This window comes from Rhinoderma darwinii, chromosome 3 (assembly GCF_050947455.1).
Source record: "Rhinoderma darwinii isolate aRhiDar2 chromosome 3, aRhiDar2.hap1, whole genome shotgun sequence".
NCBI classification, from domain to species: domain Eukaryota; kingdom Metazoa; phylum Chordata; class Amphibia; order Anura; family Rhinodermatidae; genus Rhinoderma; species Rhinoderma darwinii.
Window position 1 is genome coordinate 38,421,473 of NC_134689.1, and position 17,510 is coordinate 38,438,982.

Here is a 17,510-nt window from a genome sequence, read left to right on the forward strand (position 1 = left end):
AGCTTTCTGAACTAAATATGCTGTGAGGCCCAGTATTATTTCCGCTCTCCTCACAGGCTGTCTTCCCTCGTTCCTCTCCTGGAACCGACTCCTCTACAACTTTCTGCTGCAAAGCCTCATGGGAACTGCCTCCGACCCTCCTCTCCAGCCACACCCTTTACAGGCTGGAAAAATAGATTGTAATGACAATTCTGCATCACTAGGTGGCAGCATAACACAACATATAACATTATGTTCAATGCATTACAATGTAACCAATACTCTTCTATGGTATTGTCAGGACACTACATACACCCCTGCTTTAACAAAAGCCGTCCTCGGCGTCTGCAACGATGGAGGAACTGCAACCCTAGGAATGGAAAAGTCAGGCACATATCAAGCATATATTAAAACAGTGCAATATATTACTTTCACAAAGAGTCTCATCAGTCCTTTAAGGCACTAGAATAAGGAATATGGGCGACGACTCTTGTTCAATGTAAAGTTCCTGTATCAACTGTTGGGGAACAGGGATGTGGATTCCTCATATAAACTTGTGGGGTACAAGAGTTCTTAACCCAACCGGGACAGTGTCCAAAAGTTCGGCACGGAATAACTTGGGTAAATATAGCAAAGTCATTCAATGTTCAAGTAAAAAGTATGAGGTAGAGAAAATGTTCAATTCTATGATGAAACAGTTAGTCGAGATACCTGGCGGGTAATTTACCCCTGGTGCTCCTCTCTGGTCTTCTAATAGGTTCTTCCTCGAAGAAAGCTGGTTCTGGGTTCATCTGTTGCTCTGGGCTGGCTGAAGACCCTGGCTGTGATGTTATCGGAGTCTCAACTTGATCCGGAACACTTTTGTCAGGGACAATAAAGGAAATTAAAGGCCCAAAGAACCAATCCAAAGGAGAAAAATCAGGCATCTGCATCTCTGGTGACGGTAAAAGTTTCTCAACAACAGGAGGTTTCTCAACGATTTCAGCCTCTGCAGGAACAAACTCTTTTTGACACAATTTAAGTCTGTTACGATGGACTACTTGAGGTGCTCGGCCTTCTTTCACTATTTCGTACACGGCTGTGTCAGGATATGGGATGGCTTTGATGGTGTACGGTTCTGTTTCCCACTTGGTGTCCAGTTTGCTCGTTCTGTGATTATTCTTGAGCCAAACATGATCACCAATCTGAAAAGGCTCGGCTCTAGCATGCAAGTCAAAGTCCATTTGTTGCTTCTTGCGGGCTTCCTCCATTCGACTTTCAACAATTTTGTTGGCATCAGCCAGACGTCTCTGGTGGTCACTCACCCAATCGGTTCGTGGCAACGGGTTGATGGCATCAGGCACTGACACATCTAGGTCTAAGTCAGCTGGTAATTTGCCCTGACGACCAAACATGAGGTAGTAGGGAGTGTACCCAGTGGAACAGTGTACAGTGTTGTTGTACATGTAAACTAACTCTGGTAGCAGGGTTGGCCAATTAGTCCTCCTGTGAGATGGCACAGTCCTCAGCATCTCTATAAGCGTCTTGCTCATCTTTTCACAGAGGCCATTGCCTTGTGGGTGGTAAGCTGTTGTACGGAGCTTCTGACAACTGTAGAGAGAACACAGTTCTTGGAATAGCTGAGATTCAAATGCTGACCCTCTGTCAGTCAGGATCTTCTCAGGACATCCATAGGGTAGCATGACGTTTTTCCAAAAAACAGCGGCAGTGGTTTTGGCTGTCAAGTCTCGGACAGGTACTGCAACCACAAACTTGGTATAGTGATCGATGATGGTCATTGCATATGTGTATCCAGATCTGCTAGGCTCAAATTTGACATGATCTATGGCCACGATCTCCAAAGGTCGGTGACTTACGATAGGATGTAATGGAGCCTTCTGATCATGTTTTTCACCTCTGCTTAGAGCACAAGCTTGACACTCTCTGCACCAATTCTCAATATCTTCACGCATTCCTATCCAATAGAAGCGTCTGCGGATTGTGGCTTCTGTTTTTTGTACACCGAAGTGTCCCGATCTGTCATGGTAGGCTTCTAGTACTGTTCTTGCATCTCGACGGGGTACTACTACTTGATGTAGACGGTCACCAGTGATGGGATCCAGAGTGCTGCGTAGCATCAGACCTTTTTTTATGAAGAGTCGTCTCCTCTGTCTCCAGAGACGGATTAATTCAGGGTCTACATTGCCACGACGAAGTCTCTCAGGTACTCTTCTACTAACGAGAAAATCTTGCAGCTCTCCCATCACACGACTCTCTGCTTGAAGTTTAATCCATTGCTCCTTCTCTTGGAGTGATTCTGAACTCTGTTGCTGGGAGCAAAGTCCTTTCTCCATGATGGTGATTGTGTTCTGCTGGGTGAAGCGGGTGTAGAAGGATGGCATTTCTACTTCTTCCCAGTCTTCTTCATTCTGAGCAGGTACTTCATCGGTTGGCATTCGGGATAATGCGTCCGCATTCTCATTGGATTTGCCGGTTCTGTACCTGACCACGAAGTCGTAGTTTGCAAGACGAGATGCCCACCTTTGCTCTAGGGCTCCCAGCCTGGCTGTGTTCAGATGTGCAAGGGGGTTGTTGTCTGTGTAGACTACGAATGGTGTTGCCGCGAGGTAGTCTTTGTACTTCTCGGTTACAGCCCACACTAACGCGAGGAACTCCAATTTGAACGAGCTGTAATTTTGGTCATTTCGTTCAGTCCCTTTAAGCCCTCGGCTGCCAAAAGCTATTACCCGTTCTCTTCCCTCTTGCATTTGGGTCATGATGGCTCCAAGACCTTTCTTGCTGGCATCCGTGTAGAGGCAGAAAGGTTGACTGTAGTCTGGATAACCAAGGATGGGTGGCTCAATCAGCTTCTGTTTCAGCAGCTGGAAGGCAATCTCTTGATCCTCAGTCCATTCAATAGGAATTGGTCTTTTCAGATGTTCCTTTGAATGTCCTCTAAGAAGCTCTTGTAGAGGCTCTGCAATCTGGGCGAAATAGGGTATAAAACGCCTGTAATAACCTGTGAATCCCAGGAAACTTCTCACCTCTTTTACTGTGGTGGGAGTAGGCCAATCCTTCACAACAGCAATCTTTTCTGGGTCAGGCATCACACCCTCAGAGCTAACAACGTGTCCCAAGTAGTTGACTTGTGGCTTCAGCAGATGGCACTTGGAGGGTTTCACCTTGAGACCATGCTTAATGAGAACCTGGAAGACCTCAGCCAGATGTTGTAGGTGGTCTTCATAGGACTTAGAGTAGATGATCACATCATCCAAATACAGCAGAACAGTCTCAAAGTTCTTGTGGCCCAGACAGCGCTCCATCAACCTCTGAAAAGTTCCAGGTGCGTTACAGAGTCCAAAGGGCATGCAATTGAATTCAAATAGGCCCATGGGAGTGGTAAATGCTGTCTTCTCAATGTCTTCTGGGGCCATAGGTACCTGCCAGTACCCACTTGTCAAATCCAGGGTGGAGAAATAAGCAGCTTTTCCCAAAGCAGTCAAGGACTCTTCTATGCGTGGTAGAGGATAGGCATCTTTGTGGGTTATATTGTTAATTTTCCGGTAGTCTACGCAGAATCGCATCTTGCCATCTTTCTTTTTGACTAGGACAATAGGTGCAGCCCAAGGGCTGTGACTGTCCCGAATCACCTTGGCATCCTTCATTTCTTTTATCATCTTCTTGACAGGTTGGTACATAGTGGGTGGTATGGGCCGGTATCTCTCTTTAATTGGAGGATGAGAGCCAGTTGGGATATTGTGCTTCATTATGCTGGTCTTCCCGAAGTCCAGGGGATGTTTACTGAAGGCCTGATGGTATTCTCTTGAGACTTCCAATACTCCTTCAATTTGTTCAGCAGGCGTGGCAATATCCCCAACACAAATTTCTGACCACCATGGTGTAGAGGAATTCTCTTCTTGTGTACTCTGTATTTGAGTGGACTGTTGGGCAGCAACTGTTGAAACTTCCACAATGTCTTGGAATGTGACCTGTAATAACTGGGCAACAGAGTAGTATTTCTTTAATTCCACAGGGATGTCACTCAGATTCAAGAGGCGGATGGGTACCTTTCCGTGGGAAACGGTCACTAGACTTCTTGCAGCAAGTACCATAGGATGTTCTTCAAGATGGAGGGGTTCTACTAAGGCTTGGTAGTCTTGGCCTCGTATCCCTGGGCGAGCATGGCACCACAGCAGGGTTTCGGTACCGGGTTTCAGGATCACTGGACGGACATCTCTAATGCGGGCACGGCAGATCTCTCCTCTGACGTTGGCAAACTTCTGCTGAGTGCACAGCACACGAATAGTCTGTTGGATTACTTTCTGCGCAGAGTGTGAAGCTGTTGGCAGGGATCGGTGTAGGGCATCTAGCATTTCCCCATAACAATTCCTTAGGATGTTCATTCCGAGCACCACTGGAGGCATGTCTTCATCATGGACCTTTACTACGATCACACCTTGCTGTGTTAGGTTAGTCTCTCCCACTTGAATGGTGGGTTCCCAGTAACCTTGCAGGGGTACTGTCTGACCATTGCTTGCAATAACATTCAGCCAAACTTCTGGTGGCTGCATCAATAGGTCGCTGCTCCAGTATTTCTCAAACATGGCTTTCTGTATGGTGGTGACTTGCGAACCAGTGTCCAGCCGAGCTGTAAGGGGTACCCCATTAATGTGGATGGTGACTAATGGATGGGGCCCGACATACCTGGTCAGCCAATTTGGATCTTCTGGACCTAGTGTTCTTCCACCCGAGGGATGTTCTTTTGACCGCCAGCACTCTCTCTCCACATGACCACTTTTGTGGCAGTGTTTGCAGATGGGCCTTCCATGAGTATCAAACCTGTCTGTAGGCAATCTTCCAGATCTCCTGTAGTATCCCTTGCTCGCACTGTCAGTAGGACGACTCCTATGCTGTGGGGACTCACACTCTGGCTGAGGACGCATCTCTAACTGTTCAAGCTTATGACACACCTTCTCCAAGCTCTTAGTCAGGATTGCGACTTGGTCCTTTAAATCAGCCACTGCATCTGGAATCTGTACTTGTGCACCCTGGGCAGCAAGGAGAGTATTTCCTGGAGACACAGGACACATGAGCTTAGCATCTCCATAACTGTCAGCAGGACACACAGCAAATTTGGTTGATTCTTGGTTGAGTTCTACCCCCAGGATTCTGATGGACAATTCTTTAAAATCCAGGAACGTACTTTCAGGATGTTGAGCAGACAGCATCTTTAGTTGACTTGTCAGAGACTTTGTTTCAGCTCCTTCAATAAACTGCTCCCGCAGTGTGTTATCTGCATTCTGTGCTTCACGTGGGTCCACTTCTATAACGGCCCTCAGTGCCTCCTGTAGGGATAAAGCATAGTCTCTAAGGGACTCACCGGGCTGTTGTTTCTTGCTAAAGAAGCGCATTTTCAATTCTGATACCGTCCTGGTTTCAAAGGTGACCAGTAGTCTTTCAAGAATCTGTTCTACTGTCTTTCGTTCTGCATGAGGCCATGACTTTACCTCTCTCAATGCAGCGCCCCCTAGCTGGCCAATGAGAATTTCCACCTTCTGTTCTGTTGACACTGGATATAACCGGAACATAGCAAGCATTTTCCCTTTAAATTCTCTCAGGGTATGTGATTCACCTTTGTAGCGGGGGAGCCAGGGTGCTCCAAAATAATACGGCATGGTCAGCGGCATCATATGCCTGGTTGTGTGTGATCCACCTCGGCTGGGGGAGCCGTTATCGCTGTCGTCAGACATTTCTAATATAAATTCCTATCGTTGCCCCTAGCAACGAGATGCTCAGTAGCAGAATGTGTAGTAAGTCTCTTATTTGTGCTCACTGATGCGATAAGTTCATCTTTACTTGGGCTGAATTGTAAAAACTTTCAGCGGTACTCACTGTTTTGGAGCTGGAACCTCTTTCTCTGTCTTTTTGGAATATAAGCGGCCGCTGTGACTCAGATTCTATACTTTTCAAGATGGCGGCGCCCATCTACTTCCAGTGGTTCCGGCTTGTTTCTCCTTCCCCACTGCAACAGTAGGTAGGAACTTTGGTTCCACTGTAGTGGTCTGTAACATGAGGTTCCTCTTGCTGTTGCTGGGCAGATTCTCTGCTTTCCCGCCTTCAAGTGAGCGGGGGTGGAACTAAGAGCAGTTGTGATGCAGCAAACAATTCAATGCAAACAGTGTCTAATGTCACTTTTCTTCTGCTAAACAATGATCAATTCAATGTTAAAGTCTCTAATCACATTCACTGTCAGTACAGCAATTTCTATCACAAGTTCCATAAGTAACACAGTCTTTCCAAGATGGCTGCTTAACCCCACATGTGCTGGTGATAATTTCTTGCCACAATAAAGTCTCTTTAGCAGGCACAGAGGTATATTTATCCTGTTCGTGACGCCAATTTATGTGCAACAGCCCGATGGGGATGAGGGAAAGTGCGGAGACCAATGTTGGGAGTTGTAGTACTCACGGTGGCTGTAGTCCTCTCACACTCCTGCGGAGCTGGCACAGTGAAGGAGGGGGATCTGCATATGTATGGGTGGTAGTTGTTGATTCCCCCTGGGGCACACCCTGTGGTGCTGTCTCCTGGTGGATGGGATATGGGGTGCCCTTGATGTTAGTGGGTGCAGTGCAGATTAACACGCAGGAGACGGTGATGTAACTTGGTATAATAATAACTCACAGTTTCTTTACTGGAAGATTGCAGGCTGCAGCTTGGTTCCACATAGAAGTTATTATCCAGCTAGGGCAGGCGGGATGAGTCAGGCTGGGACAGTTTCCTATCTGCAAGCAGCAAAATAAACTTTCTTCTCTCTTGCTTTCCTTCTCTTTAAGCAGGTTTGTTTCCCTGTATTAATTTCTAGTTCAGGCCAGAAGCTTTCTGAACTAAATATGCTGTGAGGCCCAGTATTATTTCAGCTCTCCTCACAGGCTGTCTTCCCTCGTTCCTCTCCTGGAACCGACTCCTCTACAACTTTCTGCTGCAAAGCCTCATGGGAACTGCCTCAGACCCTCCTCTCCAGCCACACCCTTTACAGGCTGGAAAAATAGATTGTAATGACAATTCTGCATCACTAGGTGGCAGCATAACACAACATATAACATTATGTTCAATGCATTACAATGTAACCAATACTCTCTATGGTATTGTCAGGACACTACAGTTGGACCACCATTTGGCTTTTGAAGCGCAGATTTTGCTTGGTGTTTTAGTGGTATTTTATCTTATAATGTGGGGGTATATGTAAGCTGGGCGGAGTACATCAGGGTATATGTAAGCTGTGCGGAGTACATCAGGGTATATGTAAGCTGGGCGGAGTACATCAGGATATGTGTAATCTGTGCGGAGAACATCAGGGTATATGTAAGCTGTGCAGAGTACATCAGGGTATATGTAAGCTGTGAGGAGCACATCAGGGTATATGTAATATGTGAGGAGTACATCAGGACATATGTAATCTGTGCGGAGTACATCAGGATATATGTAAGCTGGGCGGAGTACATCAGGGTATATGTAAGCTGGGCGGAGTACATCAGGATATGTGTAATCTGTGCGGAGAACATCAGGGTATATGTAAGCTGTGCGGGGTACATCAGGGTATATGTAATATGTGAGGAGCACATCAGGGTATATGTAAGCTGTGAGGAGTACATCAGGGTATATGTAATATGTGAGGAGTACATCAGGATATATGTAAGCTGTGCAGAGTACATCAGGGTATATGTAAGCTGGGCGGAGTACATCAGGGTATATGTAATATGTGAGGAGTACATCAGGGTATATGTAAGCTGTGAGGAGTACATCAGGGTATATGTAAGCTGTGAGGAGCACATCAGGGTATATGTAATATGTGCGGGTACATCAGGCTATATGTAAGCTGTGAGGAGTACATCAGGGTATATGTAATATGTGAGGAGTACATCAGGGTATATGTAAGCTGTGAGGAGCACATCAGGGTATATGTAAGCTGTGAGGAGCACATCAGGGTATATGTAATATGTGAGGAGTACATCAGGGTATATGTAAACTGTGTGGAGTACATCAGGGTATATGTAATATGTGAGGAGTACATCAGGGTATATGTAATATGTGAGGAGTACATCAGGGTATATGTAATATGTGAGGAGTACATCAGGGTATATGTAAGCTGTGCGGAGTACATCAGGGTATATGTAAGCTGTGCGGAGTACATCAGGGTATATGTAAGCTGGGCGGAGTACATCAGGATATATGTAAACTGGGCTGAGTACATCAGGGTATATGTAAGCTGTGGAGTACATCAGGGCATATGTAAGCTGTGCGGGTACATCAGGGTATATGTAAGCTGGGCGGAGTACATCAGGGTATATGTAATCTGTGCGGAGTACATCAGGGTATATGTAAACTGGGCGGAGTACATCAGGATATATGTAATATGTGCGGGAACATCAGGATATATGTAAACTCGGCGGAGTACATCAGGATATATGTAATCTGTGCGGAGTACATCAGGGTATATATAAGCTGGACGGAGTGCATCAGGTCATAATAGGATGATGTAATAATGGGGAGAATGAATAATCCATGGATTGTTGTGGTCGCTTTGAACCAATCCTTTATGCACAGGCCGGGTTTATTGGGTATTATACAAAATATCTGCGCTCCAGTATTGCCTAATCTTTGACTTCTTCACCAGCCCTATAAGCCGCACAAGGCCCTAAAGTTTCCTCATCGCCGCTGCATCTACAGGGTCCACCTGTGGGGTCCAGCAAATGACGATGTGGGGTGTTTTATTGAAATTCTACTGGACCGTAAAATGAGTCTGGGCCGTCATTTAGAATCATTTTGCATCAATGCGTTTTGAGAGTCATAACGTGTTATTTTTACGGTGACGGAGCTGTGTGAGGGCGCGTTTTTTGTGGAACGTACTGTAATTTGGTTCCATTTTGGGGGACATGAGATTTTTTGTATCACTATTTATTCCATTTTTTGGGAGATGAGGAAACCAAAAAACAGCCATTCCAGCACGTTTCTTTTTTGTTTTTTTTTACAGTGTTCACCGTGCAGTATAAACAACATGTTAACTTCATTCTGCGGGGCGATACGATTACAGCGACACCAAATTTATATCGTTTTTTACGTTTCACTGCGTTCCCACAATAATAATACTCTTTTCTAAAAAAATCATGTTTTAGTGTCGCCATTTTCTGACAGCCATAACTTTTTTATTTTTTCGTTGATATCGCTGCGGGACGGCTTGTTTTATGCGTGACGAACTGTAGTTTCTATTTTGAATTACTTGCAACTTTTTGATCACTTTTTATTACATTTTTTTTGAGACAAGATGACCAAAAAATAAAATACTGTCATTGTTTTTTATTAAAAAATTTTACGGTGTTCACCGTGCGGTTAAAATAATGTGATATTTTTATAGATCAGGCCGTTCCGAGCACGGCAATACCTATTATGTATAGTTTTTTTTCATATATTTTTTTTTTTTCTAATAATAAGGGTATGTGCACACACACTAATTACGTCCGTAATTGACGGACGTATTTCGGCCGTAAGTACCGGACCGAACACAGTGCAGGGAGCCGGGCTCCTAGCATCATACTTATGTACGATGCTAGGAGTCCCTGCCTCGCTGCAGGACAACTGTCACGTACTGTTCAGTACGTGACAGTTGTCCTGCAGCGAGGCAGGGACTCCTAGCATCGTACATAAGTATGATGCTAGGAGCCCGGCTCCCTGCACTGTGTTCGGTCCGGTACTTGCGGCCGAAATACGTCCGTCAATTACGGACGTAATTAGTGTGTGTGCACATACCCTAAAGGAGTTGATCAGGGAAACAGGGCGATTGTTGTTTTTATTATTTATTTATTATTTATTAACTTTTATTTATTTATTTTTCTTTCACATTTTTTTTTACATTTTTCACTTTTTCTTTTACACTGACCTGGGGACTTGAAGATCTGGTCTTCTGATCCCCGCTACGATGCACTGCACTACTTATGTATGTACTTATGTAGTGCAGTGCATCGTAACTGTCATTTTTCATTTGACAGTTAGCCGATTAGGTCCTGCCTCGGGCAGGACCTAATAGGCTACCATACCTTGGCAACAAGGAAGCCTAGTAACGGCTTCCTGGTTGCCATAGCAACAATCGCCACCCGCGATCCATTGCGGGGGGGGGGGGGCCCGGGGGTTACAGAGGGAGGGAGCTCCCTCTGTAAACCACTTCAATGCGGCGGACGTCATTGACAGCCGCATTGAAGGGGTTAAATGACTGCGATCGACGGTAACAGCCATCGCAGCCATTGCAGCGGCATGTCAGCTGTGTATAACAGCTGACAGCCGCCGAAGATAAAGCGCGCACAGCTCCTGTGCTCGCTTTATCTGCCGGGCGTAACTGTACGCCCGAGTGCGGGAAATCACTTGGAATTTGGACGTACAGTTACGCCCAATCGCGGGAAGGGGTTTTTAAAGGAAATAATTGATGGACATAGTTTTCACCCGTGTTGAAGTTTGTTAGGTGCTTCCTGTATATAGTTCATTACAATGCATTGTAGAACTGTTAGCAAAAACTCAAGCAGTTCAGAAACAACTTTGGCAGCGCGGTCATTAACCGCATGCGGTCAGACATTATGAAGATGCGTTCAACCGCACAAAAAACACATTGTAATCTAATAGCGCCGTCTGTCCATAACAATAATGTCACCATTGACTTCTATTGAAAAATGACTTGCTGCAGTTTAAAAACGCAACATAAATGCAACTTGGCCGCACCGTGTGGCTTTACCCTTAGGGGGGATTCACACGAGCGTGTATTCGGTCCGTGCGGGCCGCGTGGTTTTCACGCGGCACGCATGGACCAATACAAGTCTATGGGGCAGTACAGACAGTCCGTGCTTTTTGCGCAGCGTTTGTCTGCTGCGCAAAAAGCGCGACAGGTTCAATAACTCTGCGTATTTCGCGCATCACGCACCCATTGAAGTCAATGGGTGCGTGAAAATCACGCGCACCACACGGAAGCACTTCCGTGGGACGAGCGTGATTCGCGCAACAGCAGTGAAAAGGATGGATGAAAACAGAAAAGCACCACGTGCTTTTCTGTTTCCGAACATCCAAACGGAGTGTCTTTGCGATGAGCGAAGCCGGACAAGCGAACCGAACTTCACCGGGTTCGGCCAAACTCGTTTTGGCCGAACCCGGCAAAAAAATTATCGGTACGCGACGTCAGGAGATAGTCACTGTCCATGGTGCTGAAAGAGTTAAACTGTTTCAGCACCATGGACCGTGACTTCCGATCCCAATATACATGAACCTGTAGAAAAAAAAACGAAGTTCTGACTTACCGCTAACTCCCGGCTTCTTCCTCCAGTCTGACCTCCCGGGATGACAATTAAGTCCAAGTGACAGCTCCAGCCAATCACAGGCCAAGCACAGGCTGCAGCGGTCACATGGACTGGCGCGTCATCCAGGGAGGTGGGGCCCGATGTCAAGAGAGGCACGTCACCAAGGACGCGTCACCAAGGCAACGGCCGGGATGTTCTCGGTAAGTACGAACTTTTTCTTTTTTTTCTACAGGTTTTGCGATATTGTGTTCGGCATTCACTGTCGAGGGTGCTGAAAAAGTTAGCTCTTTCAGCACCTTGGACAGTGATGGCCGTCGACTAGCCTCATCTCTATGATGGCGGCTGCGTGAAAATCACGCAGCCGCGCATCAGACACGGATGTCACACGCAGCTGTCAAATGTTTTTTGCGCGCGCAAAACGCCGCGTTGTTTGCGCGCGCAAAAAGGCAACGCTCGTGTGAATCTGCCCTTAATGTTCTTACGGAATGACAGCAAGCGGAGATCTTTAAAACGGCAAGGAATTAATACAGAAATTATGTTGGAAAATTGTATAACTTTCAATTATACAGAAAATGACATTAATTTGCTGAAACCGGACAACCCTTTTAAGGCCTTTCATTATATATTTCTGTTTTGGTTCCGTTCCTGATTTTGGCTTCAAAAAATACATGCAAGATCTGCAGCAAATCTCCACTATGTGAACAAGGCCTTAGGGTCCATTCACACATTGCAGCTGAGGTGCGGTTACACCCACTTATAAAATCTGCATTCAAAAACTGCGTGCATTTTTATTGCGCTTTGTTTCATTTTATGATGCAGTTGTAGTAAAAAAACATATACAACGACATCGAAAAAGAATGCAGCAAATCACTGTAAAACCGTATCCCAACCACAACGTGTATATGTTCCCTTAGTGCGACTTCTCAGCGATTTTTGTAAAAACATGCCAAAAAACAAACCAGTAATGAGACAAGTGGAAGGGGTTAATTGGATGAGATTGATTAATTGGTCAGCTGATATTTAGCATAAAAGGGTGAAAGGGCTTCATTTCCTCATGTGGTGACGGGTTGGAGCAGTGTTTGTGGTTTGGCTGTAAGTACGGCTGAGGGTATGTGCACACACACTAATTACGTCCGTAATTTACGGACGTATTTCGGCCGCAAGTTCCGGACCGAACACAGTGCAGGGAGCCGGGCTCCTAGCATCATAGTTATGTACGACGCTAGGAGTCCCTGCCTCGCTGCCGGACAACTGTCCCGTAGTGTAATCATGTTTTCAGTACGTGACAGTTGTCCTGCAGCGAGGCAGGGACTCCTAGCATCGTACATAAGTATGATACTAGGAGCCCGGCTCCCTGCACTGTGTTCGGTCCACTACTTGCGGCCGAAATACGTCCGTCAATTCCGGACGTAATTAGTGTGTGTGCACATACCCTGAGGTGACGCGGGTTGTGGGGTCATTTGTTCTATATGAGTGTTTAGCAACTAGATGCCGATATTCAACAGATCTGTTCTGATCCACTTTCCTCTAAAATGATCTGTCTCGTTGTTGCTTTGTGTTTGGGGATATGGTAGCCGACTTATGAGTAGTTTTGCCTGCAAAGTTTTTTTTTAATGTCGTCCCTTCTACCAACTTTTTTATTTTTTTGGGGGGGGTGGGGGGTAGTTGGTTTGGTCTCTGTAGGGTTAAAAGTGGGCCTAGTATTCCGGCTGTATTGTTGCTAAACATTGCCTTTTTTTTTAAATGTATAATACTGAGTTACAAGGTGTGTGTGTTCTGTGGTTTTTGTCCATATCCTTATTATGCGAAAACCAGGCAGCAACATATAAAGGAACGCCTTCTAGTCTTCCACTACTGGAACCAATGCTAGCCCCCCTTTTTTTTTTTTTTTTTAATTCTATGCAGAATCTGCAGCAAATCTGTAATGTTTGATCATGGCTTACTACTTTTTTCTTTGGCTAAAGCTATCTCTACAAGGCGGTGAGGTCCAAACAAGAAAATGGAAGCTATCATGAGGGTTGAGAAGGAAAATGGTGACCTCTGCCTTCTTCCCTCCAAGACTAATCGAGGACCTTGTAAGTTTAAGATCAAAGCACATTCCTTCTACATGAGTTCTGTTTTACAGGAACCTGGCATGTCCACCCCTGAACACCATGTCTCTCTAGATAGATATGTAATGTGTATAATGTTGTACTGGCCCTGAGTTACAGCCTGTAGTCCAGAGCTGCATTCACGATTCTGCAGAAGCTGCTTGAAAAATAATCGGCTAAGATCAACCATTTGGGGAAGTGCCTCAAAATAAGCTATAGAAGGGGAGGGGGTGGTGGGGCAGGCTGCTCTTTTCCTACATCAGATTACTGTGCAGTACCTGGTGTAGAGATGACCCTTCAAATCCTGGAATGCGAATTAAGTGCTAAAACTGCTTGGAGATTTGTCCTCTGAAGCTAGCAGATCTGTGAATGCAGCTCTGAATTATAAGCTTGGGTTTTATTAATGCTGCCATAAGCACAAGGCTAAGCCAAGGACTACGAAGTGACCCTGATAGCTGGCGGACAGCAAACATTCAAAGAAAGACAAATGTGCATGAGCACACAAAATACCCAGTTATCAGAGATATAGAAAGATGAACTAAGATTTAAAATGTATTCTAACTAAAAGGATAATTGGGACAAACCACATATAAGTTTAAAAGTAGCCAGAGTAGACCAGCAAGAAATGGTAGGTAGAGGAACGTAAACGTGGTAAGTAGAACAAGTGCACCTAAGCACTGGTATAGCAGACCAGCGGCAGTCGTACGCTATGCCGCTGACAGTTTCAGTATGATTGCTGGCCTAACAATGAATACGTCCTCAGGGGTATAATTAGCCATTGGCCCCATTATACCCCTGAGGACGCTACGTTTACATTCCTCTACCTACCATTTCTTGCTGGGCTACTCTGGCTACTTTTAAACTGTTGTCCGAAATGTAGTCCTTTAAGTTAGAATAAATAAGTTATATCTTCATCTTTATATACCTCTGTGATAGCTGGGTGTTTTGTGTGCTCATACACATTAGTCTGTCTTTCATGGCTAAGCCAAGGCGCAGGCATCCTTCAATGAATTGTATCTTGGGAGAGTGGATATAGTACAATTGCTGAGATACATGCCAAGGGGTTATTTTTTATCTAATGCCTTGACCTGCCTAAGTATTCGTGTGCTGTTGAACCTTCTCATTCTCCTTCCTCCCCCCCCCCCCCAAGGTTGGATGTGAAAATGCCCACAGCAGCCGTTTATTAATTACAACCTTTAGAAAAATGCAATTTAATCCGAAACATACGGATAAATACGAGGAATTCAACCAAAGAATTCCTCCTCTAATTCACATGACCCAACATGGGTCAATATCAATAATAACATTACAGCAGGGGAAGTACTTGAAGCCATTTTTCCTGTTTTTAGGTCTCATGCACACGACCATAGCCATGTGCACGGCTGTGATTTTCGGGTCGGCCGGCAACGGACTGTCAGTGGCGAGCCGCCCGCAGGCCATGCGTTCTTTCTGCGGTGCGGGCTCCCAGGCCATGCAAGGACCGCAAAAGCACGTTTGTGTGCATGAGGCATTACCTTGAGTTAGCCATCTGCAACCACCACCCACTATTTACCTCCAGCCATAAACCAGCTCGGAGGCACCGCTCACCTCTGCAGATGGCTCCAACCACCAGAAGACCACTTCAAAGGGGTAACATCCTATGAAGTCTTCCAAATAATATACCTTTCTGGGGGATGCATACCCCTGATGCAACCCCCCCCCCCCAACTGCTGACACCAGGGCCAGCTCCTAAAATGAAAAAGATTACATGCAAATCCTAACTCAATTACTAGCGCGTGCTAAATCTGCGTCAAGACAACCAACCCAATAGATCAAAGAAAATTAAGGGCGGGCGGGTGGGAGCTTTTATTTTTTTTTTTCCTGTTGCTCTTCTGGCTCAATGCCAAACAGCGGGAAGAACGTTATGCCAGATCCCTACTCCTCCCCTCCCAAACTCCTCCTTGCCCTCCCCGGCACTGACCCCACCATTGTTAACCCCTTCCCTCCTATAGCTGTCATTGAGGCTTCCCCTTATTACTTTCGGGCTGCAGTCCAGCCTCTCCTATATATTAACGGCAGCAGTAGTGGTAAACTGAGCTGGTCTCAAAGATAATACATTCCAAAATACTGATCAGTCTTTATCTGGCTGTTGTAGAACTATTTATTTGGGTACTCTAAGGTCATATTTATCAGGATGCTACTTGCCTAGGTCAGTCTATAAAGGGACTATTGGACCACAGGCCACTCTTTCAGAGACTGTTGATCCTTGAGACCCTGCATGTTTTTTGATGTGAGCACTGGACGATACACTGCTGATCTTTACTAACTTTCTTGCAGTCGCACAGATTTCTAAAGGGTCCCTACAAGTGCATAATGCAAAAAGCTTCACTGTGCCTAAACCTCAAGCACTTAGGAAGGCGTTGGGAAATATTAACCAAGTGCAATCCAGGAAAACTGCTTCTACAAAGGTAAGTATAGCTGGTCACATGAGATGTAGCCTAGACAGTCAGATGTTCTAATCTCAGACAACCCCTGTTAACTTTTCTGTTTCACTACCAAGTGTGTGGCCTTCCAAAAAGGTGCCTATGCAAGCTAGTACTGACCTAGAAACCTTTTTTCATACCCACAGTTGGACAAAAGTAAGAACTCTGTGAAGCAAAGGCCTCAGAAGTATCCTGAAATTGAAACCTTCATCCCATATAACCCTCTAGGTACTATGAGCTATCCACCCATTTTAATTGGTAACCAATCAAAACTGATGTCTGTCAGGCACAAGTGGGTACATACCCTAACTTGTTCATTAAGGCGAGGAAACTTACTGAAGTAGGAGCTTCCTATTACATGTGACTAATCTGGCATCTCTATAATGTACATGTTGTGATCATAGTTGTACAAGCTTGACTGGTGATGGAAAATCTTACTGCTATAGCTGCTTTGTTTCTTGCTGGGTCTTAGTTACAAAGCCCAGGACTCCATATCATACATGTACATGCAAAAACCTCTTAACCAAGATTCTCACCATTTTTTAACAGATTTCGAGACCTTTGATGTTCCTGAAGAACACAAGCTCAGTGACCGCTGTCTTGCTGGTGTTCCACTCTTCGTTTCAAGGGATGATGACATTAGGTTTGATGTACTTGCCAGTCCTATCTTTTCGCCAATGGAAAATAAGCCAATAAACTATGGCAAGTATTTGGGATGTGAATGGTTCAGTATGGTATGTCTTCAGGCTCGACTTGCTAATCCACTTGGGTCTAGGGACCGAAGTCTAGAGGCGACATTCTGTCGTTGGAAAGCGTTGGGACGTAATAGGTTACTAAACTGCAGAAGGAATAGTATGGGAAAGATGCAACGGAAGCACAAATGTCACCACTCCAGCACTACAAATGTGTGCCCCTAGTGTTAGTATAGCAACAGGATATGCCATAAATGGGGGAGGGGGAATCCCTTTGCTTTACTATTGGGAGTACAAGGACACTCTTTATTCAGTTTATAACTAACATTAATGTTCATATATTTTCTTCCAGACTTCGAAACCTTCATCCCTTTATTTGAAGACATCACAATTGACTTGCCTCTCCTGTGTGACATTTTTTTAAGCTTTGAACTGTAAATATTTATTCTATTTAAATAAAAATTATTTTAACTTGCCCAGTTTGTTACCCTTGCAGCTTTTATGAAGTTTGTAATGGTCGTTTCTCAAGTCTGATTGACACTCAGTTCCTGTACAACTTAAAAAATAAATAAAAACTGCTGCCTGAAAATGGACGAATAGCCATGATTTTTGCTCTGCATGGCTATTATGCTGCTAGTGAGCATTCAACATTGAGTAACAATATAGTCCATGGTCCTACATGATGTATTGGCTGTTTCCCTTGGTGCACTGAGCTGTCTGCGAGTCATTACTTTTTGACAGTACTTCTAAGGAAAAAGTACTTTGGATAAAGAGTAAATATGCTATTTGACTTATCACACTTTTTTCTGGTGTTTTATTCTAAAATACTTAGTTGATCACCTACTGTAAATTTGGTTTTATTGTATTTGGCTATATTGCCTGTCTATTTAAGGGTAATTTGGCCATTAAACAACTTTCCATCGTAATGGGCACTGCAGTTACAGGGGAATTGACCCTGATAGTGACTAAGGTCTT

General features: G+C 44.9%; 1 protein-coding gene across 1 annotated transcript; it reads left to right on the forward strand.

Annotated features, from left to right (window-relative positions):
• Nucleotides 1-7,087: 7,087 nt before the first annotated feature.
• LOC142750957 (securin-like) lies at nt 7,088-17,226 on the forward strand. The gene is made up of 6 exons (XM_075859936.1): nt 7,088-7,171; nt 13,256-13,366; nt 15,698-15,828; nt 15,990-16,071; nt 16,393-16,545; nt 16,888-17,226. Exons 2-6 carry the CDS (start codon nt 13,291-13,293, stop codon nt 16,971-16,973), a joined length of 528 nt encoding a protein of 175 aa, XP_075716051.1. The 5' UTR covers nt 7,088-7,171; nt 13,256-13,290; the 3' UTR covers nt 16,974-17,226.
• The last annotated feature ends 284 nt before the right edge of the window (nt 17,227-17,510 follow it).

Excerpts from the sequence above, each read along its gene's own strand:
- LOC142750957 (XM_075859936.1), top strand. The coding sequence starts at position 13,291 with ATGGAAGCTATCATGAGGGTTGAGAAGGAAAATGGTGACCTCTGCCTT. Across the intron at positions 15,829-15,989 it reads GGAAAACTGCTTCTACAAAG|TTGGACAAAAGTAAGAACTC; the intron begins GTAAGTATAGCT and ends TCATACCCACAG. Across the intron at positions 16,546-16,887 it reads AAATAAGCCAATAAACTATG|ACTTCGAAACCTTCATCCCT; the intron begins GCAAGTATTTGG and ends ATTTTCTTCCAG.